The sequence below is a fragment of the Phocoena phocoena genome, chromosome 6 (genome assembly GCF_963924675.1).
Source record: "Phocoena phocoena chromosome 6, mPhoPho1.1, whole genome shotgun sequence".
Taxonomy (NCBI): domain Eukaryota; kingdom Metazoa; phylum Chordata; class Mammalia; order Artiodactyla; family Phocoenidae; genus Phocoena; species Phocoena phocoena.
Genome location: NC_089224.1, coordinates 114706960 through 114729303, shown reverse-complemented (window position 1 = coordinate 114729303; position 22344 = coordinate 114706960). Strand labels below are relative to the sequence as shown.

Sequence of the window (22344 nt, the reverse complement as noted above, 5' to 3'; positions counted from 1 at the left end):
GACGAGCCTCGTCACCCTGGTTTCCCGCGGGGAGCCGTTGTCGTGGGCCGGGGAGGGGGCTGCCACGGGGCGGTGGGCCGGGTAGCAGAAACGGGGAAGCTGGCCCCACCGGCCCGGTGAGGGGCCGGACCCCCTCCCCACCCCCTCCAGCTGCCACTGCTCTCCCACCCAGCTTGGCCCCCTGCCCGCCCACCCGGGAGCCAGACCCTTACGGAGCGCACAGATGTTTGTTTTAAATAAATAAAAAAGTTCAGGCCAGCTTGCGTGTGTAGGGTGGGGTGTGGGGTGAAGGTGGGCGCGTTGGATGCCAAGGTACAGCCCCTGCCCCGTAGGCCGGGCTCAGGGTAGGGGAGGGTGACTGGGTCAGCCTGGAGGAGGGGTGGGCTCCTCCCCCTGCAGGCCGGGGCTCAGGAGAGAAGAGTTTCCAACACAGGGATGAGGTCGAGGACAGCAGCCCTGGGACCTGGGGCCGGGCCGAGCCTGCCCCGCAGGGACTGTGAAAGGAGGAGGGCGGGCAGCCCCCAAGGGCCCTCGGGGGGCTGCTCTGTGGATATGGCAGGGGCGGCGGGGAGGGTTACTTAGGGACAATGCAAGTGGCTGGGGTAGGTTGTGGTCTGGTTAATGTTGGTGACCATAGGTTTGTTCTCACTTCTTTAAAAACTTTGAAACATGGTAGAAATTTCATACAATGCAAGTGGATAGAAAACACAAATTGAATGTCTGTGTTTGTACTCGTCAGAGGTCAGCCTGCAGGATACACACAAGCATAGGCTCAGAGTGACATACACTAGTGGGTAGTTTTTCAGTTTGCTGGGTTTCTCTCTCCCACTTGGCCTGGTTTGCTAGGGCTGCCATAACAAAGTACCATAACCGCGGCGCCTTCAACACCGGACATTTACTCTCACCGTCTGGGGGCCAGAAGCCCAAGATCGAGGTGTCGGCAGGTTGGAGCCTCCCGAGGCTGTGAGGGACGGTCTGCTCGCTGCCCTCCCAGGTGCTGGTGATTTTCTTTGGGGCCTTTGGCTTTGGAAGCGTCACCCCCATCTCTGCCTCCACCTTCACACAGGGCTCTCTCCCTCTGTGTGTGTGTGTCCACATCTCCCCCTTTTTCATATGTATGTATATATTTTAAAAACATTTATTTTTGGCTGTGTCGAGTCTTAGTTGCGGTATTTGGGATCTTTGTTGCGGTGCGTGGGCTTCTCTCTTGTTGTGGCCTGCATGCTTAGTAGTTGTGGCGCGCAGGCTTGGTTGTCCCATAGCATGTGGGATCTTAGTTCCCCGACCAGGGATCGAACCCACGTCTCCTCCTTTGGAAGGCAGATTCTTAACCACTGGACCACCAGGGAAGTCCCTCCCCTTTTTATAAAGACACAGCCATGTTGGGTTAGGGCCCATCGTAATGACCTCATCTTAACTTGATTATTTCTGTAAAGACCCCCCTCTCCAAATATGGTCACATTCTGAGGGGTGGGGGCTTGGGGAGGAGGACTTCATATGAATTTGGAGGGGACGCAGTTCAGCCCGTTAACACTAGTAAATCTCAGGCTAGTGAGACCCACCTCCTCCGTCCGCTCCTGTGGACGCGCCAGGACTCTGCCACACCCTGGGGGACCGCACACCCGTTTGTGCCTCGTGTACTTATGGGGACGACTCGATGGCAGGTGCTGTTTACCAGGGACGCCCCCAGAGTGTGTTTCCCCACACACTTGCCAAGAATATAGTTGCCACATTTCTGTCCGTTGTAACCACAAACCGTATGTATGTTGTTCTGATTTGTTCTTGGAATACGTGTACAACGGAACACACTGTCATGTGTTCTGTTGGGGTTTTATTTCCTTTTTTTCTGCACCGCGTGTTCATTTGTCCATGCCACCATTTTTCTAACGGACGTGTAAGGCTGCCTTTACACACAGGGCGTCTGGCGAACAGGCGCAGGTGTGGAGGGGCCTCGGCCCTTCTCCAGGGTGGCAGGGAAGCAGGAAGGGAGCCGGGTGACCCCCCAGTGGTTGAGGAGCAGCCCCATGGTGGTGGCAGGTGGTCCGGAGGCCCAGGCCCCAACTCCACAGTATGTCGAGGTCAGCCCCAGGCTCAGGGGCCCTCTGCCAGGAGCGCCGACCACCGTTGCTTCCGGAGAGGGTCTGGTCTGTCGGGCTGGGGGCCTGGACGGGGGAACGAGGCCCTGGGCTTGGAGTGGAAGGCGCCGTGCATATCCCACTGGCTGCCACCAGGTGGCGCTGCCCCACGAGGGCTCCTCCCTAAGCCCCCCTCCCCGCAGGCGCTGTGCCCCAGTGTGGGGAGTCCGGTGAGTGGCCCTTATCGGGGCGGGCCGGCAGGCGCACACCTGTGAGGCTGCCAACTCCCCCAGCCTCCTCTGGCCTCCTTCCAGTCCAGGGTGGGGAGGTGGAGCGGGGGTGGGGTGGGGGGAGGTCCCCATGGCTCAGAAGATTGTGGCTTCTAACCCCAAGCGTTCTTTCTTTTAAAGGTTAAGAGCAGGGAGAAACCCGCCCTGAGCCCACAACGGAGGGGCAGGGGTGTGGGGTCGGCCGGGTAAAGACACCTGAGCCCGGCCTGTCCCCCTTGGGCACGTTTGGAATGTGGGCCCTGCCCTGGGTTGGGGGGGCGGGCTGTATCTAACGGAGATCAGTAGGTGGGAGGGGGGCGTCCCTCCCAAGGATTTATCACTCCTGTAGTGCCCCGGTCGGCAGATGCGGAAACAGGCTGTGGCCGGGCTGTTCATCTCCCTCCCGCTCCTCGGCTCTCTGGGCTGGGAACCCGCACAGGCGGCGGGGGTGTCCACTGCAGGGAGGGCTGTTGGGCTCACGGTGGGGGTGGCCCTGCTCCAGAGCTGCCCCCTCCCAGGTCGGCACCCCGATTGCCAGTGCACTGGCCTCCTCCACCACTCCGCCCCCCAAGCCGTGGCGCCCCCGGTCCAGCTCCGAGCACTCAGTTCTCCACGGTCACACCCTCACGCGGGCACTGAGCCCTGGCTGCCTGTGCGCCACCTAGGTGACTCCACAGGCTGGGCTCCCGGGCCGGGGAGGGCGGGGTGCTCGGGGAACCTTAAAGGGAGCTCCGCAGGTCCTCGCCCAGGCCCTGCCGCCCCTCGAAGCTCCCCACCATGGCTGAGACCGCCAAGCTCCGGCTGTTTGTCAAGGTGCCGGGCTGGCCGGGCTGCAGGGAGGTGTGGGGAGGGCTGAAGGGTGGGTCTCTGCGGCAGGGTCCGCACCCCTTGCCCTGCGCTAGGCTCCGGCTGTCCTTTGGAGGCTGCGTAGGTGGGGGCGGCGAGGGGGGTAGCGCCGGTGAACCATTCCCAAAGGGCTTGGGGTGGCCTCACCCTGACTCCCAGCCTTGACTCCCGGGCACAGCCCAGCCCTCCTGAAGGAAAAGCCCCTGGGGGGCGGGCACGTAGCAGGCAGGGAGCAGTGGCCGAGGCCCGGTGGAGGCTGGGGTCAATGCAGCAGAAGAGGGGCTGTGCTAGGCAGCCCTCCGTGCCTAGATCTGCCGACCCCAGTGAGGGGCTGCCAGGGCCTGGCCTCCTCCCACCCTTGAAGCCCGGGGCAGCGAGGTACCCGGTGCAGCAAGGTGAATCACTCCGGAAGGCTCACTTGTCCCACCCCACCCTTGCAACCAGCCTGCAGGCCCTGGTGCCCAGGGGCCTGGCCTCAGCCCAGGCTCTGAAGATAAGGGCCGAGGGACCAAGCTCCAGAGCCAGGCTCCCGCCTCTGCACCCCTCACCCCGGTGCCCTGGCCCAGCCTCCAGGCTCTCAGCAGCGCTGCAGCCCTCCCCGCCTCCCAGGGACCGAGTGAAGGGCCCTCGCGGCCGCTTGTCCAGGCCATGCCCAACTGAGTTGGAGCCCTAGCCTTGCTCCAACCTCTTGGCAGTGGGAGGCCGCGGGGCTCCTGGGTGTGCTCCCTGCTCCGACGCCCCTCTACGCCTCCCATCAAGGCGAGCGAGGACGGCGAGAGCGTGGGTCACCGCCCCTCTTGTCAGAGGCCCCACGATCCTGCTTCTCAAGGGCGTGTCCTTCACACTCGCCACCGTGGACCCCGCAGGTGAGCCCCTGCCCCGGGAACCCCTTGCTGGCTCTGGCCCTCCTTGGGCCAGCCGCTTGCACCCTGCCTTGTGCCCACAGGTCCCCAGATGTGCTGAAAGACTGCCCCGGGTTCGCAGCTGCCCGTCCTGCTGTATGACGGCGACGCCAAAACGGACACGCTGCAGATTGAGGAGTTTCTGGAGGAGACGCTGGGCCCCCCAGAGTGAGGGCCCGGTGCGGACGGAGGGGCAAGATGGGGCCCTCAGGCAGGACACTCCCAGGACAGAGCCCGGGGCCCCGCAGGGGGCAGCAAGGGTCTGACCCAAAACCCCTCCACCCTCAGATTCCCCAGCCTAGCGCCCAGATACAGGGAGTCCACCGCGGCGGGCAGTGACGTCTTTCACAAATTCTCCGCCTTCATCAAGAACCCGGTGCCCGCGCTGGACAATGGTGAGGAGGGTCCGGAGACACGGCGAGGCTGGGGGGAGTGGCGCTCCCCGCCCCCAGCCCTGTACCAGCATCTGCTGTGCGCCCTCGCCAAGCTGGACAGCTACCTGCGCGCACCCCTGGAGCCGCAGCTGCGCGAGTCACGCCACCGCCTTGTGGACGGCGACCAGCTCACGCTGGCCGATTGCGGGCAGCTGCCCAAGCTGCACATCGTGAACGGGAGCGCCGGGCCGGGCGGGGCAAGGCGGGGCGGGGCGGACCCTCGAGGAGACCCCGACCGCGCCCCTCGCCCGCAGACAGTGTGCGTGCACTTCCGCCAGGCGCCCATCCCCTCTGAGCTGCGTGGCGTCCGCCGCTACCCGGACAACGCCCTGCAGGAGGAGTTCAACTACACGTGCCCACACAACGCCGAGATCCTGGCGGCCTACCGGCCCGCCGTGCGGCCCCCGCTAGCGCGCCCGCCTTCCCCACCACCCGCCCGCTCCTCTGCAGCCCCAGAAAGGCATCTCTGCCTCAGTGAGCAGGTACGGACATACGAGGACCAGAAGCCCCGCAATTTCTGCCACCCCCAAACTCCCACCGTGGGACATTCAGCTCCAGATGACAGCCAGGAAGGACCGGCAGAGAACCCCAGTGGGCGGCGCGCGGTCCATACCCCCACTCCTCTGGGATGGCGGGACTGGATTGTACTCCCAAACCAGTCAGGCCAGGGTGGGGCGGCAGGATGGCTGGGGAGGGTGGGGAACAGAGCCCCGTCTGGGCAACTCGGGTCTCCAGGCTGGAGGGCGGGCCCACATTCCTCAGCTCTGCCCCAGGTGGCAGGCAGGCCACCCCCATCTCCCTGGTCATCACGTGGGGTTTGCATCAGGGAGGCGTGTGCCCGGGGGGACAAGAGCAGAGTTCTAGCCTCTCAGAGCCCCAGCCCCACCTCACACAACCTTCTTGGCTCCTGGGCTGGCCAGGCAGGGACAGCTGGGCAGGTGGGGAGAGCCGGGCAGCTCCACCGTGGAGCGCAGAGCCTGATGCGGCCCCACGCCCAGACCGCAGGCCTGGCAATCCCCGAACCCTCTCCTGGAGCCAGCCCCCAGGAACCAGAGCCTGGCCCTGACCTCTGTGACCTCCGCCAGGTGAAGATGTTTATTTGATGGGGAAGGGGCTGGAGGAGCAGGCCTGTTCCTGCCCGGCAGCGGGATGGGCAGGTGCCAGCGGGAGGGTCCCAGGGGCTGCCCCTCCCCTGGCAAGCAGCCTCCCGACGGTCACGCTTTTTGCTGCATCTTCAGGGGTCGTCGAAGTCTACACCACCAGCTGGTTTCTTGCTGGGAAAGAAGAGGGAATGACACCATGGGGGTGTGGATGGGCGGGCAGGGTCCAGGGATGGACCCTGGGCACAAGAGGGAGGGGGAGTGGGTGGGCACCTCTTGAAGCCAGGGTTGATGAGAGACTCTCCCGGACACCGCCTCTTGACCCCAGGTCCAGGGCCACCTCTCTGAGGATCCAGGTCTGGGGAAAAGAGGATGAGGGAGGGGGGCTCCCGAATCTAGCAGGATGCCAGGGCCACAACCCCTTCTCCACACAGACAGATCCTCTCTGGAGCCTGAGGCTTGTTCTGGGGAAACTGAGTCACCCAACCCAAGTCACAGGTGACAGGCCTCACCTGGTAAGAAGAGCGGAGGGCCCACCTGCCGGGAGCTCTTCCTGGGGCTGGTGGCCGTCTCCTCTGCAGCAGCTGGAGAGAAAGCAGGAATGGAGGCCCCAGCAGGGGGACCCCAGTGAGAGCGTGAGATGCCTACCCCCCACCCTACCTGCCAGCTGCCGCTCCAAGCTGCACACGCGCTCTGCCAGGCCCAGTGTCAGTGCCTGCAACCTGGAGGCTGCCTCTGGGCCCGGCACCTTGGAGAGCTCAAATTCCAGCGCAGAGGGCCCCCCTGAAAGGGTCAGGGATGCTCTGTCCTCCTGCAGAGTGAGAGTCACAGCTTGCTGCCGGCAGGCTGCCCTGGGAAAGGAGGCGGGCTGAGTGCTGTGACCAGACCCACTCGCCACTCGCTCCCCATCCCACCTGCCCCCCCTGCCCCCGCTCAGGGGCTCACCTGAAGCGGGGGGTGATGTCTTCAGCCGCACTCAGGCCAAAACGGGCTTTCTACAGGGCACAGGGACTGGTCACCAGGTGCCTGACACCCTAGGACTACTGGGGACACCCCAAACCTGCCCGACCCAGAGCCGCCCGGGACCAATCTTAGGACTACAGCTACAGAGCCGTGGGAAGGGTGTCTTGACCCTTCCGGGGAATCCCAGGCCGCCCCCTTCGATCCCACACGTGGTCCGCGCTGCGGGCGTGGGGTGCTGGAGGCTGCCGGCCGCCCAGGAGCCCTGTTACCCACGAGGGCCGCCAGGCTGTCCGGCGTGAAGCAGGTGCTCCAAAGCTCCGCGGCGTCCGTCACACTGCAGGGGAGGGGCTGTCAGGCAGGACCGCCCGCAGAGCTGCCCGCAGCCCTGCGGACCCCGCTACTCACTAGAGGTTGAAGCCGCCGCGTTCCCACGTCCCACTGCCCTCCGCCTCGCAGTAACACACGAAGCGCGGGGGTCCGGGGCCGGGCGGCAGCGTGCAGAGCGGCGGCGACAGTGGCGGCGGAACCATGGCACCTCGGCAGGCGGAGGGACCGGGCGGATCCAGGGCCGCCTCGGGACCTAGGGCGCCTGCGCGGGCGGAAGGCTTCCGGAGCGGTGACGGGGCCGGTGCCGGTGGGCGGGCTGGGGGTCGGGGGGGGCAGTGCCGAGCGGTGCCCAAGGGGCCTGCGCGGGGCGGGGCTAGCTGGGCGGGGCTTAGTCACGGGACGGTGCTTGCACCGGTGGGGGCGGAGCTTCGTGCGCAGGGCGGGGCTCCCGGGCTGGGCTGGCGTGTCCTGGGCGCTGTTTTACTGGACAAGGGCTGTGCAGCGCGGTCCGGGACTCGGGACCCCGCGCACACTTGGGGGTCTCTTTGAGCCTTACCCCCTGCTCTGTCCCCGCTGAGTCCGGGGTTCCCCCCCTTGGCGCAAACCCTGACTGGGCGCAGGCCGCGCCGGCCACTGCTCTGGCCTCAGACTGCTTTGACCCCCTCGCTGACCGCTGCGGCCTCCCCCTCGCCCCCTGCTTCCTATTGTCAACTGAAACAAGTCAAAATACGAAAGTGAATAAAGTACGGTAACCGGTGCAACAGGCTTCCGCCACTCGTTCATGCGTTCCACAATGTTTACCCAGCACCTGTTCTTTGCCTCGTGTTGTCCCGGGCCTTGGGCACACCTTGATCAAGAGACAAGGTCTCTGATCTCCTGGAGCTTGTGAGAGCTCATGGGATGGACAAATAAACAAACGAAACATGCAATCCTCAGGTCGTGCCAAGTGCGTGTGACCTGGAAGAAGAGAGAGGTGGAGCGTGCCAGGAAAGAGGGTACCAGGCAGAGGGGGCAGCCTCTGCGGAAGCCCCATAGTGGACACAGAGCAGCTGTGCTCAGGGCTTTGCTAGAGGCCAGGGTGCCCGCAGCGAGGCGTACGAGGGCGGCAGGTGGGTTTGTAGGCTGTGCTAATGCACTTCAAGTATGGCTGCAGCCGGGCCTGCCTCGTCGCCTACTTCCTCCTATTCGACAACCCTCACGCGACAAGCCCCTTCCCATGAGGCTCCTGCCTCAGGACCTCTGCATTCGCTGTTGTCTCTGCCCGGCACCCCCTTTCCCCAGGGTTACTCACTCCCTTCAGGTCTTTACTCAAAAGTCACCTTCTCGGTGAGGCCTTCCCTATTGTTTTATATCCAGTTTCAGCACCCGGCCCAACATCTCATGTCCTCTCTCCTCTTTCATCTATTTGTTTTCCAGCTCGTCACTACATAGAGTACATTCTGATTAACGTGTTGTGACAGCAGCCTCCAAGATGGCCCCCAACCACGTGCCTCCTGCGTTTGCACCTCTGTGTAGCCCTCCCCTGAGTGTGGGCTGGATCGAGTAACTGGCTTCTAGCCAATAGAATGTGGCAGAAGTGATGGGCTGTCACTTCCTTCTTTCTCTGGAATTGCTCACCATGACACGAGGAGTCCTGTGGCAAAGGACCAAGGCCTGGCCAACAACCAGTGAGGGAGCTGAGACACAGACCCCTTCCCAGCTGAGCCTTCCGATGGACACGGCCCCAGCCAGTGGCTCGACTGCAGCCTCACGAGAGATTTTGCGCCAGAGGGTCCAGAGCACCCAGGACCGGATTCTTGACCCTCAGAAACTGGGAGACAATACACGCTGTTGTTTAAAGCCACTGAGTTTTGGGGTAATCTGGTCTTCAGCAGTAGGTGACTAATACAGCTATTTATCCCGTTTATTGCCAATTTTCCCCATGAGGTCCACAAGGGCAGAACATTCTGTCTGTTTTATTTGCCACTGTATCCTCAGTGTCTAAACAGTGGCTGGCACATAGAGATATTCAATAAATATGTAAGCGAGTGAATGCAGAGTGGGGAGCCTTTGGAGGGTTTAAGCGGGGGTGGGGTGGGGAGTGGCACTTCTGATTTATGTGTATAAAGCCCATGTTGAATGCCATGAGGTGAGGGGATGAAGGGCTGTGGGAGTGGAGGTGAGGGGGGCAGGGAGACTGGTAGAGGGCTGCTGAGTTCCTCAGGACAGAGCTGATGAAGGCTGGGCCAGGGGCTCAGAGTGGAGTTGGAGAGAGGTGCAGGGGAGGAGGGGAGGGATCATTTAGGAAGAGTAGAAATGCCCTTCCCAGGACTTCCCCAGTGTTCCAGTGGTAAAGAATCCGCCTTCCAATGCAGGGCACGCGGGTTCGATCCCTGGTTGGGGAACTAAGATCCCACATGCTGAGGGTCAGCTAAGCCCATGCGCCACAGCTAGAGAGAGAAAACCCGCACACCACAGCTAGAGAGAAGCCCATGCGCTGCAAAGAAAGATCCACGTGCTGCGACTAAGACCTGACGCAGCCAAAAAAAGAAAAAAAAGTGCCCTTTCCAAGATGATTGGGCTAAGGCAGGATTGGAGAGAACATGGGCGCCTCTCCTTTGTCTTATGAGTTCTTGATATGGCTGTATGTCTGATGGAGATGAATGAAAGCTGCTGTGTACACAAGACCCTAGTCTAGAGGATCAGGCCCAGAGATGTGAGTGTGGAGTCACCAGCCCCCGGGACAGCCTTAAACATTAGTCCAGGCACAGTGCTCAGGCTCTAGGAAGTTGTCTCTAGGTAGAATGTGGTAGGCTGGATAATGACCTCTAAAGGTATCAGGTCCTTAATCCCTGGACTTGTGTTATCTTGTATGTGTTGACCTAAAACGCTAAAACAGCCAGTTATTTTGCCAGCGCGCTGGGTTTATTTGGGAACAGCAGAGAATCACAGTTCAGTGCAAACGATCTAGGGGAACCACAGGCAAATCTGAAGAACAAAAGACGGGAAACTCTTTTATAGAGGAGAAGGGGGAATGGGGTGGGGTGTTCTAAACAGAAGAGTCCATTGGAGGAAACTGGGAGTTGGAAGTGTGGTGGCTTTTCATTGGCTGAACTGTGCTGGTCTCTCACTGCCTGGGCTGTTGCTGGGTGGGAAGAAAAATCTTCCTTCCTCCCGCTGGGTAGTAACTAGTAACCTTCCTGTTGGTCTGCAATTGAGGCTGCGCGGTAGGGGGTGAGGTCTCCCCCTTGTGGCCTCCTGAGTATTTTAAATAAGGTCTCTGTTTATTCATCTTTACATGCTTTCTCTAAGAGCATTGCTCGATCAACGGTCAGGTTTTTTACAGATTCAGCAGCTTTCGTCCCTTGATGCCAGGGAGGACCTTTCCCGGGTGCCCTGTCCCATGTGGAAGGGAGAGTGCACATATGGGAAGCCTACTGAGGTCACATTCACGTAACAAGGAGGGGTAGGAGGGAGATCTCTCAGGAATTTCCCATCTAAAGTTTGTGTCTTAGAACAGCGAAAACAGCAAGGGAACAGTCAACACAGAAAGAATTAAACAAGCACTTCGGGAAGACACAGCTGATGAAAGAAATTTTCACAGATTAAGGTATGGGGAAGTTATTCTGGATTAGACATACTTTGGCTTGAACTTTATGCTAATTAGAACAGTCTGTCTTTTGGCCCGTCAAACGTAAACCGTGTATCTGCTTTAACCATTAAAAAATAAGGAGGAGGAGGAGAAAAATGCATTACCTGATTGTTTAGAATGTCCACTTTTTTTTTTTTTTTTTTTGCGGTACGCGGGCCTCTAACTGTTGTGGCCTCTCCGGCTGCGGAGCACAGACTCTGGACGAGCAGGCTCAGGGGCCACTCGGCAGGCACAGGGCCCAGCCGCTCCGCAGCATGTGGGATCTTCCCGGACCGGGGCACAAACCTGTGTCCCCTGCATCAGCAGGCGGACTCTCAACCACTGCGCCACCAGGGAAGCCCTAGAATGTCCACTTTGAATACAGGCATAAATGCTGCGTGCTGCCCCCTCTCCAGCAACACCAATGCCAGTATTCCTTCGAAGATGAGATTCCCTCCCCAGACGCCAAGGTCTCGCTGACTTGCTGCGTACCTGCTAATCTGTTTTGAAAACTTGAAGAAATGTACCCTTGTCACGTTTGATGTTTGTTGTTCTGACAAGATATTAAACTGTGGTTCAGGCATCCGGAATTGGAGCCGGGTGGCCATCGAGGTTGTGGTTTCGGACAGTTCCTCCATCACTGGGAACTTGAATTTTCTGAACTGTATCAGACTCAAGGTCATGAGCAAACTGTTCTCAAAATAGTATCTGCTAGTTGCTGCCACCAGCAGCCTTATAATCTCAAGATCTCTCCTGGTAACGATGCATTTTGGAGCCCAACCAGTTCTTGCTTTATAAGCACCTTCCTTATTGCCAGCTCCAATTTTAATTCTTGACAATTTATGTAACTTTGCAGTTTTTGCTTGTATAGGCCTCCCCCATTGTGTAGCCTGGGGAACACAAGTCAAGTGCTTCTTGAATCTGGGTCTCCTGCTCCGCAGTCCTCAGTTTAGCTCAAACAAAACTTGTCTTTTTCTCTCGTCAATGTAAATAATCAGTAACCAACCTCAGCTGATTGAGAGGGAGGGTTGGAAAGAAAGAAAAGACACAGTTTAAGAAAAAAAAAAAAAAAGAGGGAGGTTTGGGAAGAGCCCCCGTGGTTCCTCGGACCCCGTCTCTGGAGGTCAGGAGGGCGTTGGAAAGGCTGGTCCAAGGGCTGAAGGCACCCGAAGCACCGAGGTTTGGGACAATCTTTTTTCCAGCGACCCGGCTCTTGGCAGTCATAGTGGTGGGGTCAGAAGAAGGCCGATCGGGGGGCCTTTGTTGGCCACCTAAGGACTTTGGCCTTTACTCTCAGCGAGATGGGACCCACTGGAGTACTTGTGAGCAGAGAAGGGTGCCAGCCGACAGATCTTACACACGCAGCCCTGGGCTTCCGGGTGGAGAACTGGCTGAAGTCTGCCCCCGTGTGGCCGGAGCAGGGCATGCAGGACTGGGCTGATCCGCAGCTGCCAGGGGCATGACCCTTCCTGGGTCCAGAGGGGCCCTGGGGGGCTGCCCCCCAATGCGCCGTGAAGGGAAAACTGCATCTCCTCACTCCAGATCCTTCCCAGGGGACATGGGAGGGATGAGTTCGTGGGGAAGGAAGGGACCGAGAGCCTGCAGGAGACTCTTCCCCCCACCCCGCCCCGCCTTAAATCCCTGCTCCTCGGCAATTTCCACCACGCCCTCTCTTGTTCCACGTGGAAGCTGAATGACAACCGATAGACCAGTTGATCAACTGGAATTCCCTGGCGGTCCAGTGCTTAGGACTAGACACTTGCTCTGCCGGGGGCCCCGGCTTTGATCCCTGGTTGGGGAAGAGCGATCCCACAAGCCACACGGCGCTGCAAAGGGCAGAAAAAAAAGCAAGTTGACTGCAAGTTCATCACCAGTCTCTCTCTGCGGGTGCCTCTGCTGGTTGGCAGGTGGCATCTCGGGTGGGAGGTGCTGGATCTCTGGGCCTTCCCACCTGCTCCCACATAGTGGGACTGGTGTCAGGCTGGGGGGAGGGGGGAGACCCTGCCCTTGTAGTGTCTGCAGAGGGCCAGAGGCCGGCAGGTCGGCCGGGCGGCAGGCGCAGCGGCAGGGCCTCCAGGTGTTGGGTGCAGGTGTGGAGGGGCTGTCTGCGGTCCCTGGGATGCGGGGCTCTTTATCCCAGTGACCTCGCCGTCTGGTAGGACAGGGCTGTGTTTCTAAGGAAAACTGTCTAACCGACTGAAGAGCAGAAATGATAGTATAACAAACCGTCACCCAGATGGAACCACGATCAACATTTTGACATAGTTACATCTGGTACGATTTTTTTCTGAACTAGTTACGTGACAGATACTGTGCCATTTTACCCTCAAATTCTTCAGGACCAGTCCTTGAAGGACCGCGCTGTTTCCCTCATAAACACAACTGCAGGACAGAGCTCTGCCTTGAGGGCGGGGGTCAAGGGAGAAGGGGTGCTGGAAGGCTGCCTGGGGTGGGAAGTGGCGCAGACCCGCTCGGGCTGCGGTTTGGGAGGACCCAGGGCCTGTGGAGCCCAGGCACGCGCTGGGTGTGGGCCGGGCACGGCTCTGTCAGGCAACTGCACGCAGGTCTGCGCCACGGAGCGAGGGCAGCACCCCTGGCCTGTGATGCCCTGTCCGACCGTTGGAGGATCCTCCCACCCGTGGGGCCAAGCCTCGGCCCCTCCCAGGCCTAACACCTGCCTGGGTGGCGAGGGGCCCCACCCCAGTCTCTCTGGGTCCCCAGAACCGGCCATGGAGGGGCCTCCCTGCAGGGATGGAGCCTGAGCCCCACACTGTCCCTCTCCGGGCGGGTCCCAGGCCTCAGGGGGACCCAGAGTGCCCCTGCCCCGGTCCACACAGTTCCTCTGCCCCATCCCCCTATTCCTGCCCCCACCCAAGAAAAGCACAGCGCTGGCTGTTCGAGACAGTTTATGGTGCTGGGGCCTGGGGGTGGAGGGAGGCCACTGCTCTTTGAGAAAGGCTGGGTACCCTGAGCCCCAGCATCACGGCCCTCTGCTCCAACCCCTGGGCTGGGTCCCTTACTGCAAACCAACCGGGCAGCAGCTGTGGGGAGGGGCGGCATCCTCTCACCTCCTCCTGCCCTCCCTGGGCCCGCCCCGGGGCCCCACTCTGTCCCTCCCCGCCGCTGCCCCAGGACGGAGGACCCCCAGAGTGCAGCCCTCCGGCCAGGAGGGGCCTCCCTGGGTCAGCAGGGCACTGGGTCCGGGCCAGCCCCATGCACTCACCTAGGCGAGGCGCCAGTACACTGGGGCCCGAGGAAACACCCAGTGCCCCCTCCCCGGGCTGGAGGCCTCCTGGCCTGTGACCCCCTCCTGAGGGGCACCGCCCACCCTCCCCTGGTCCTCCTGTTCTGGGTCTGGGGCTAGTGGAGTGAGGCTTGGGCCCTGGCTTCCCCCGCCCCCGCCCCCGCCCCCCACCATCAGGGTCTAGGGTCTTTCAGCTCCTGCAGCCCTGAGGCGGCATGGGGACAGCGCTCACCTGACTTGGGCAGCAGGGCGCCCTGGCTGGGGTTCAAGCCCACTTGGGGTGCCAGCTGCTGCATCTTCTGGACATCTTCCGGAAATGGCTCTGGGGCCCGGGCTGAGAGCGGGGAGGGCCGGTGAGCAGAGGGGCAGGGCTGGGAGGTGGAGGGGGAAGTGGGGAGCAGGGGCTGGGGAGGGACCCCAAGGAGACACTGGGAGATGGTGGTTCCACCTGCCACCGAGTCAGAGCTTGCTGCGAAGGGCACGTGGGCACTACAGACCAAACCTTGCATGTGGCCCCCGGAGAAGGCCGTGATGGGCTGAGGGACGCGTCAGGAGTGCCGCCCCTCTAGCTGGGTCACCCACCACCCATCACCCGCTGTAGGGCTGCAGCCAGACGTTCCTAACGTCCCCCTCCTGCGTCTTGAAATACGACGGTGAAGTGCTTGTAGTCAGTGAAAGCCACCCGGATGTTGGTCGGGGCCATGGCTGGGGAAGCGAGAGCCCGCTGAGCCGGGCGCCGGCTCAGGACGCCCCGTCCCCTCCGCACGGCCCTGGCCGAGCCAGCCCTGCCGCTGCCCACCCTCTGTCTCCCTCCCGGCACTGCCCGCCTCACCCGCGCTGCTGAGCCGCCCGTCCACGGCATCCTTGGTGAGGGTCGCGTCCGTCTTCTGGCACCCGCCGTCGGGCCTGGGAAGGAGGACCCCAGCAGCCTGCGCAGCAGCCCCTGCCAGGCCGCTGCAGCCCCGCTGGGCCCCCTGAGCGGGGAGCGTCCGGGCCAGCCCCCAGCCCCTGAGGACGCTGCCCGACCACGACACAAACGGCTGCCACTTAGGTGCTGCCGACGGCCGCGCGTGGGTGATGGTGCTCAGCCTGTTCCAGGGCCCACCTGTCCCCGCCTCACATCGGTGCTTAATCACACGGGTACTTTATAATTCACTTACAGGTCAGGAGACACCCTGGGGGGCAGGGGGACACAGCCTGGGGTTGCGGGGTCTGTGGGGCCTTCCGGTTTCCCCTCCAGACACACGCACACACCCGCACACGCGCGTGCACGCACACAGCACACACCCACGCGCACACACGCACACGCGCAAGGACGCTGCTCCTCCACGCCCAGGCCTCAGGCGGGCCCCTCGGGGAGCAGGCGAGCTGCAGCTGCTGCTTTAACGGCCCCCGCAGCCTGGCGCAGGGTCAGGGTCGGGCCTGGCTCTGGCTCCCTGACGGGTCAGGGACACCGCTGGCTCCTGCTGGCTCACGTCTGACCTCACGCCGGCCGGGCCTACGGCCAGTCCGAGGTGGGGCTCCTGGGATCCCGTATGCGGGGTACCCAAACTTGAGGCCCAGGTCGCCGTTGGCCAAGGGGGTCACCAAGACCACAGGCATCTTCATGCTGTCCTTGGAGTCCGGGAAGCCCTGGTCATCTGACACCGCCCCAGCCGTGCACCACATGCCCTGGAACTGCAGGGAGGGGACAGGGAGAGCTGGGGGGCAGCCCCTGTGCCACAGCCTCCCTGACCTGGAATCGGGGGGCGGGGGCAGCTGCCACTCATCCGGTCTGAGGCCTGGGGAGTGGCAGTGAGCACAACCCAGAGGCGGGGCTGAGGGGCCTGCTGTCCTCCGCCGCACACCCGCCCCAAGCTGGACGCGCAGACGGACGCGAGTTCTGTCCCCTGTCCCCAGACATGAGCTAAGCTTGGGTCAGAGAGGGTATGGGCAGGGCTGGGCTGGGCCACCCCAGCCCTCCGGCCTCTCTGGGTAGAACGCAGCCAGAAAGAGGCTGTCTGTGAGGAGCAGGTCTGGCCTAGGGAAGTCTGGACACACCTGGCTGGTGTCAGAGTTGGCCCGGGTGGGGGTGCCGCGGGCAGCGCGAGGGTCCGGCCAACGAGCAGCGCCTGCAGCGTGGTGGAGGGTGTCTCTCGTCGACTGCACGGGCTCAGGGTCGGGGCAGGAGAGTTGAGGGGGCCCCTCCCACCGCGCCTTTAGGCCCTCAAGACACCCTGGGGCGCTGGCATGCTGGGACAGAGCCCACTGGGATGGGCTCACGATCGCGGTGCACCCTGGAGCACCTCGGCCCAGTGGCCTCCAGCCACCCCCGGCCAGCCCAGGTGTTTCCTCCTGGGGAGGGGCCGTATGGCCCGAAGCCAGGGGAGGCGAAGGCCCGGCAGGCCCTCTGGGACGTGGCCCCCAGCCCTTGGCTGGGCCACAGCCACAGGCCCCCTTCTCCAGGAAGCATCCCAGAAGTTCACCCTCACCTCTGAGCCTCACGACCCTTGCTGCGTGGGCAGGGCCTGGCTGAGGTCTGCCTGGGTGGGGTCTGATGGGCAGGCTGCAGTGGGCACTGCACATCGTGCGCCAGGAGGGCCCAGGACAGGGGCCTGAGAATGGCCACGCCGGCCAGGAATCCGGGGCTAGCAGAAGGTGAGGGACTGCGGGGAGGGGAGACCGTGCTTCGGGTCTCTGGCTCAGCTTTGGTGCCAGAGGCCTGGCGAACGGGCAGGGCCGTGCCCTTGAGGCCCAGGCCAGAGGCCAGGGGACTGGAGACTCTCAGGTAGCCATGGGAGATGGGAGGGTGGCCTGTCTCCAGCCCACTCAGTCAGTCTGTCCCAGTCCAGGGGGGCACAGACACTCCGGCCACCTTCCTCTTGGTCCCTGCAAACCCGTATCTCTGCCCAGCCTGAGCGCACTAATCCCACGCCTTCAGAAACTGCCCTGGGCCTTGGGCCTCTCCTGGACGGGGGGCAGGGGGCAGGCTGTGGGCACCTGACCAGAACCGGCTCAACCGCCGCTGGGCCTTGAGGGGCTGTGGTGAGATCAGGGCCCCGAGTGGAGTGGGTCGGGGACGCGTCGGCGCTTCCCCTAAGCTGTCCTGGCTTCTGACCCAGCCGTGTCTTCCACTCCACCAGGCGCCAGGCTAGCGGGCCCTTGCTCACCCCTTGTGGGTGTCATGCAGAGCCAGCCTCCAAGATTTTACAGAAGGGGTAGGGAGACCTAAGAGGGCGGCGGTCAGGTCCCGGGGGCCTGCCAAAGCCAGGCCCAGGGGGGCAACGACTGCAGGACAGACAGACAGAGGCCAGGCTGCTGACTTGCTTCCGGAGTTTATTCTCAGAGCTGGGATAAAGCCCGAGGGGGCAGGGCCGGTGGCGCAGGAGCCGGGGCTGGGGTCTTGGGGGTGTTGAAGGAAAAGGCCGAGCAGGGCAGCATGGCCAGGTCCTGAGGGCTGGGGTCACCTGGCCAAGAGAGCAGGACCTGTCGGTGTGGCGGGCAGCACGGCAGTCCGGGCCCTGGGCCCCAGGCCCCTGCTGGCTGCAGGCCACGGGGGAATGGCCGTCCCAGGGCCCCACCCCCTGATGGGGGCCTCCCCGCCCTGCCCTCCCCTCCCCTCCGGTTCCTGTTCCAGCCGCCAGCCCCTCCTACCCCAGCGACCTCGCGGAACCCCGGTGGAGCCCCCTCCTCCTCGGAGCAGCCCCATGGGCCTGGGCCAGCCTTGCATGGTGGGTGGGGCTGTGGGGAGCGCGCACCGAGTGACCGAGTGAAGGAGCGCATGGGTGGGCACTGCTGGGTGAAGGCAGCCCCCAGCACCCCACTCACCTACGTGTCCTCCTCCATGCACTTGTCTGCCAAGAAAAGCCCGGGACGGCGGTCAGCGCCCCAGGCCGGGCCACCTCCCCCGCCCCACCTGTCGCTAACCCCCACGGCCCTGGAGAGCGTCTTGGTTGACCCTCAAACTGCTGACTGCATCACACCACCCGGCTCCCTGGCCCTGCTCCTCCAAACAAGGAGGAGGTCCCGTCCCTCCCTGGGCCCAGAGCAGGCTGCCTGCCCCAGGGAGGCCGTGGGCGCTGAGACTTTGGGGAGCCCGTGCTGAGCCCCAGGGCGCTTGTCCCTGTGTCCCCATGGGCACACCCACCCCGCGGGTTTTGTTTCTAGGGCTTGCCCCCCACCGGGCTGGGGACCTATGTATCCTGGGGGCCGACCCGGGGCCTGGCACACAGTGGGCGCGTGGTGAACCCGGGGAGGGGGTGTTTCAGGCCAAGGTCACGGTGTGGAGGACAGACCGCCCACACTCTGGAGGCCGTGTACCGGTCAGTGGGCGGTCAGCCGGATGAACCCCAGGCCTCAGCCACCCCCGAATCAGGAGACTGTGTGTCTGCCTGTAATCTGACCTTAATCCCTCCCGTCAGATTAGCGGCCCCTCACCAGTCTGTGGCAGGAAGACAATGCTGTCCTCTGTGAAGCCCTGGGCCTTGGCGAAGGTGGTGAATTTCTCCTTGATCTCAGCTTTGGGGGCCTGGGTGCGGCCTGGGGCAGAAGGAGAAGCCGCTGGCTTCCATCCGGGAGACCTCGCTCGGTCCCCACCCCCAGGCTTGGGGAGTCCCCGAGCTGCCCCGTGGGCCGGGCCTCAGGCCGGGCGGTGGGAGCTGGCGTGGGACACGTACTGTAGAGCGTGGCCATGCAGAAGTCCTGGCCGGGGCCTCGGAAGCTCTCGGTGTAGAGCAGGGCATAGGCCTCGTAGTCCGTCTCCACCACCGACACCTCGTGGTTGCCGCTCCAGTCTGGGGGCCCAGGAGACAACCGCGGTGGGTCGGGGACCCCTGGGGAGGGCGCCCTCTGTGGGCCGGCGTGGGAGGGGCCCTGATGCTCCACCCTCTGTCCAGCTGCCTTCCCTGCCCCTCCCCAGACCCCTGCTTCCTGCCAGCACAGCGCAGCGGCCCCAAACCAGAAGTCCTGGGGGCCCAGCAAACACACAGGCTCAGAAAATCGGGAGTTCATGGGACAGCCACAAACTCTGCAGCCAAACTCCTCTCGGGAGGAGGAGAGATTCGCAGTGGGGAGGTCGTTCCCGGGCAGGGAGTGAGGAGGCCCGAGGTCCTGGGGCGGAGAGCTGCGGAAGGTGTGGGGGAAGCCTTGGGGGCAGCAGGACGGGGCAGCAGACAGCTGGGGAGATTCCATCCCGGGGCAGAGCAGCCATCACCGCCCCCCTCCATGTACTGCAGGGCAGGGTGTCACCCAGAGTCCCCGACCAGCAGGTGTCACTCCTGAGTTGACCCTGGGGTCTGGCGAGGGGCCCCACTCACGGGGACTGGTATAGCTGTAGCAGCCTGGGGGGCCTGCAGGACGCAGCAGCAGAGTCCGGGTCTCACACTGGTCTTTCCTGTGGGCAGGTCACCCTGGGTCAGGGGTCAGGCAGGGGTGGGGGCTGTCCCTAGACCGCGACCATGGGCAGGGAGCTCTCGGCCCCAGAAGCCCGCCCCGCCGCCCACCTGAGGAAGGTAGACGTGAGATTGAGGCCACCGTCCGCCGCGGGGGCCACCACCGACTTGCACATGGACAGCGCCTTCTTCTTCTCCAGGAACCAGCTCGAGTTGGAGGCGAGGCCCGAGGTGAACCAGAGCCCCAGGAACTGCGGCGAACGTCCCCCACCCTGGTCAGCCGGGACCCTCCCGGACGCGCCATGGTGGCCGCCCCGCTCCTCCCCCTCCCCTCCCGTCCCCTCCCGTCCCCTCCCCAACCCTCCCCCGCCCTTCCCCCACCCTCCCCCGCCCTTCCCCCACCCTCCCCCGCCCTTCCCCCTCCCCTTCCTCCCCTCCCCCTCCCCTCCTCTCCAGCCCGGCCCCGCCCCCTCCACTGGGTCCGGCCTTGCCTGGCCGTGGAGCTGGCGCCAGAGGGCGCCGAGGCCGTCCCTGGAGGGGTCGGAGCAGGGCGCGGGGCTGCGAGACCCACTCCGACTGTTCCCACAGCTCCCGAGGGGGAGCGCGCCGCCAGCTGTGTGTGTGTGTGTGTGTGTGTGTGTGTGTGTGTGTGCGCGCGCGCGCACGCAGTGGGGGGAGGGTCGCGAACGCGCGCGCACTCGGTTGCTGTGGCCATCCCCTGGGGCCGCCCTGGGCAGCATCCCCATCTTCACGCTCGCCCACGGAGGTGTGTCCTGGGACCCAGGTGTGGAAGGTGTGCCTGTTTTCCCTGGGCATCGTGAGCTCGTTGGGCTAACCGTGTTGGGTCAGGGATGACGGGCACGCAGGTGATCCGCGTGTCTGCATGTGCCGTGTGGGCACTCGTGGACACAGGTTCTTCCCTGCCAGTTGGGGGTAATGTACCCAGACCTTGGTTGGCGAATTGCCCGGGAAGGCCTCTCATGGTCAGCCTCCTCCTGCCGGTCCAGCCCTCCTTCCCTTCAGCACCCCCTTCCCAGGGAGAAAATTGGGCCCCAGGGAGCACCCTGCTCCCTACACAGCCCTGTCCCGCCTTGGGGACCCGGCGAGGAGCCCCTCACCTTGTCCTCTTGGAAGTTGGGCTGCAGGGCGGCCTGGGCCTGGGTTGGAATCTGCAGGACCCCCAGGATCCCCAGCAGGGCCAGCCCTGTCCACAGCATGTTCAGAGCGGCCATTCTCCCAGAGCCGAGCAGGCAGCGCAGGCAGAGAGGCAGGCAGGAGGCGCGGAGGCCACCGGGGAGACCCCTATTTATGGGCCTGGCTTGGCCTCCACCCAGGGCACAGGGACAGCCCACTGGAGGCTCGTGATGTTGGGGGCAGGACAGGGCAGCTGAGCCCAGCGGCAGCTGAGCCCCCCACAGGGCTGCTTATGTAAGAGGCACTGGCTAGGACAGGCCTGGGCGCTGCCACAGCAGGGTGAGCGGGGGCGGGCAGCCGGAGGCCCCTTCGTGGCTGGTCCTTTTTTCAGTCCCAGAAAGACCCGCCGCGGCAGCCTGGATGGGGGCAGGGGGCAAGAGCCTCGGTGCTGCCCTGCCTCTGGGGCCTCTGGTCACTTCCCACCGGGGACTGGGAACACCCCGCCCCCAGCCCAAGCCCTACCGCTGTTCCGTCTCCGAGCCTGGCGATGCTGGGAGGGGAAGCGAGGCCCCGTTTACACTGTATGAGTTTGATCCTGAAAGGCCCAGCAGGCCCCGGGGTGATGGGAAACTTGGGCCACGGTAAAGAAGCCAAATCTGCCCCCACAGAGGCCGAGGACCAGATGTGCTGGGCACAGCTTCCCCCGACGGCCAGCTGTCGGGGTTCTGGCTGGGGCCCCCTGGGCACCTCTTTCAGCCCGGGGCCCCTCTGGCCTTGGGCGTAGGCCCATCCCCCACACCACGCATCCCCACCTGCACCAGTCCCGCCCACCCTGTGGAGCTCAGCCTGTCCTGTTACCCGGGGTGCTGAGGCTGGTACCTCCCCCAGTGGCAGTGGATGAGAGGGCCGCCTCCCTTCAGAGGCCTCTCTGGGTTGATGGGGTCCTGGGCCCTGTTCAAATCTGGCAAGTGTCACCTGTCCCCCTGGTTCTGTCCAAGGCCACCCCAGGCCAGCCAGGGCCTCAGCACAGGACTGAGTGGGGTCAACGGCTCTGAGCAACAGTGAGTGGGGTGGGTGCGAGTATCTGGGGTACGGGCTGGGAGGGATGAAGCTGGGGAAGGAGGTGCCGTGTGTGGTGCAGACACAGAGGGGACGCAGCTGTGGCCGGTGAGGGGACAGGGGCTGATCACCCCAAGACACAGGCCCGGCTCCCAGCAGGGTGCGGGCTCCCGTCCCAGTGCCTGGCACCTTCCGCCCGGGAGCTGAATTCTTGGCAGCCCTGGCCTCGGGCTTTGGAATGGCCCCAAGGTGGCCGGAAATGATCGAGGGGGAGGTGTGGGTCAGGTCAACTGCCTGAATGGGACCAGCATGGGCCCTGCCACTCACATAGTGGGGGCAGGAGGGTGGGCATCAGGCCCACGGGGGTCCTGGTGAGGTCAGGGTGCCTGCAGCTAGGCCCTGGCTGGACCCCTCCCTGGGGCTGTGAGGCCGGCATGTACCGCCCTTTGTCGCCCCTCCCCAGTGGCCCAGGGGTCTGGGAGCGCAGACTCGGGTTTCCTGAGGGGGGCACCAGGGAGCTCTCTCAGCGGGGCTGCCTGGGGGAGCCGCTGGGTGGGCAGTGCCATGCAGAGAGTCTCCTACTTTCTCACCGGTGCTGGGGCTGTGGGAGCCTTTGATGTACGAGGCAGAGGCCAACATGAAGCGGGGGGGGGGGGGGGGGGCGGGGGCAGAGAGAGATAGGAGGCACCTGCCGAGGGGGAGTGTGATGGGGGATGGGGGTGGAGGTAAGGAGGGCAACGGTGCAGGGGAGGGGGCAGAGGCAGGCCTGAGACCCCCACCCCTCTGGCCTGGCCTCCCATCAACTCCCGCCCCTCAGGCACTGTTCATGCTCTAGGCCGTGTGGGGACAGTCCGTCAGAGCAGGCAGGAGTGGGGACGGGTGCCCAGACCTTGCACTGCCCCTGGGCTACCCTGGGAACCCCGTTGCAGTGCTGGGGCCTTCCGTGGGCAGGGCTGGGCTGAGGCTGGGGCCCTGGACTCCTCCCCCACCCCAGGCTCTCCCTCAGGTGCCC

At 63.7% G+C, this 22344-nt stretch overlaps 3 protein-coding genes across 5 annotated transcripts; 1 reads left to right on the top strand and 2 right to left on the bottom strand.

The window, feature by feature from the left end:
* The first annotated feature begins 3121 nt into the window (after nt 1–3121).
* CLIC3 (chloride intracellular channel 3) lies at nt 3122–5629 on the top strand. Its single transcript, XM_065879989.1, is given in 9 exon segments — nt 3122–3157; nt 3950–3999; nt 4001–4056; nt 4109–4157; nt 4159–4260; nt 4381–4487; nt 4545–4706; nt 4785–5008; nt 5447–5629. Coding segments are annotated over 9 exon segments (969 nt in total).
* On the bottom strand, nt 5599–7177 carry PAXX (PAXX non-homologous end joining factor). 2 transcript variants are annotated; one of them, XM_065879577.1, is made up of 7 exons: nt 6995–7126; nt 6863–6923; nt 6572–6621; nt 6287–6477; nt 6139–6210; nt 5900–5984; nt 5599–5800 (listed from the first exon to the last, which is right to left on the bottom strand). In XM_065879577.1, the coding sequence occupies exons 1-7, from the start codon at nt 7117–7119 to the stop codon at nt 5761–5763; spliced, it is 624 nt and encodes a 207-aa protein (XP_065735649.1). In that variant the 5' UTR covers nt 7120–7126; the 3' UTR covers nt 5599–5760. The 2 variants fall into 2 exon arrangements, with proteins under 2 accessions (XP_065735649.1, XP_065735650.1); XM_065879578.1 differs by lacking the exon at nt 6572–6621 and having other exon boundaries at nt 6287–6437; nt 6995–7177.
* A 9891-nt stretch (nt 7178–17068) lies between these two features.
* On the bottom strand, nt 17069–20413 carry PTGDS (prostaglandin D2 synthase). Of its 2 annotated transcripts, none has more exons than XM_065878906.1 (7): nt 20258–20413; nt 19251–19390; nt 19065–19141; nt 18426–18542; nt 18187–18288; nt 17569–17603; nt 17069–17206 (listed from the first exon to the last, which is right to left on the bottom strand). In XM_065878906.1, the coding sequence occupies exons 1-6, from the start codon at nt 20369–20371 to the stop codon at nt 17578–17580; spliced, it is 576 nt and encodes a 191-aa protein (XP_065734978.1). In that variant the 5' UTR covers nt 20372–20413; the 3' UTR covers nt 17069–17206; nt 17569–17577. The 2 variants fall into 2 exon arrangements, with proteins under 2 accessions (XP_065734978.1, XP_065734979.1); XM_065878907.1 differs by having other exon boundaries at nt 17069–17216; nt 17578–17603; nt 20258–20378.
* Nucleotides 20414–22344: the final 1931 nt, after the last annotated feature.

Bases quoted from the DNA above. Each gene is read 5' to 3' on its own strand.
- PTGDS (XM_065878906.1), bottom strand. From the start codon at position 20,371: ATGGCCGCTCTGAACATGCTGTGGACAGGGCTGGCCCTGCTGGGGATC. The intron at 19,142-19,250 runs GTGGGCGGCGGG...ACCTGCCCACAG, and splicing joins CTCACGTCTACCTTCCTCAG to GAAAGACCAGTGTGAGACCC. The intron at 18,543-19,064 runs GTGAGTGGGGCC...CTGGGCCCCCAG, and splicing joins CTACAGCTATACCAGTCCCC to ACTGGAGCGGCAACCACGAG.
- PAXX (XM_065879577.1), bottom strand. From the start codon at position 7,119: ATGGTTCCGCCGCCACTGTCGCCGCCGCTCTGCACGCTGCCGCCCGGC. The intron at 6,478-6,571 runs GTGAGCCCCTGA...CTCCTTTCCCAG, and splicing joins GACATCACCCCCCGCTTCAG to GGCAGCCTGCCGGCAGCAAG. The intron at 6,211-6,286 runs GTAGGGTGGGGG...CTTTCTCTCCAG, and splicing joins CTTGGAGCGGCAGCTGGCAG to CTGCTGCAGAGGAGACGGCC.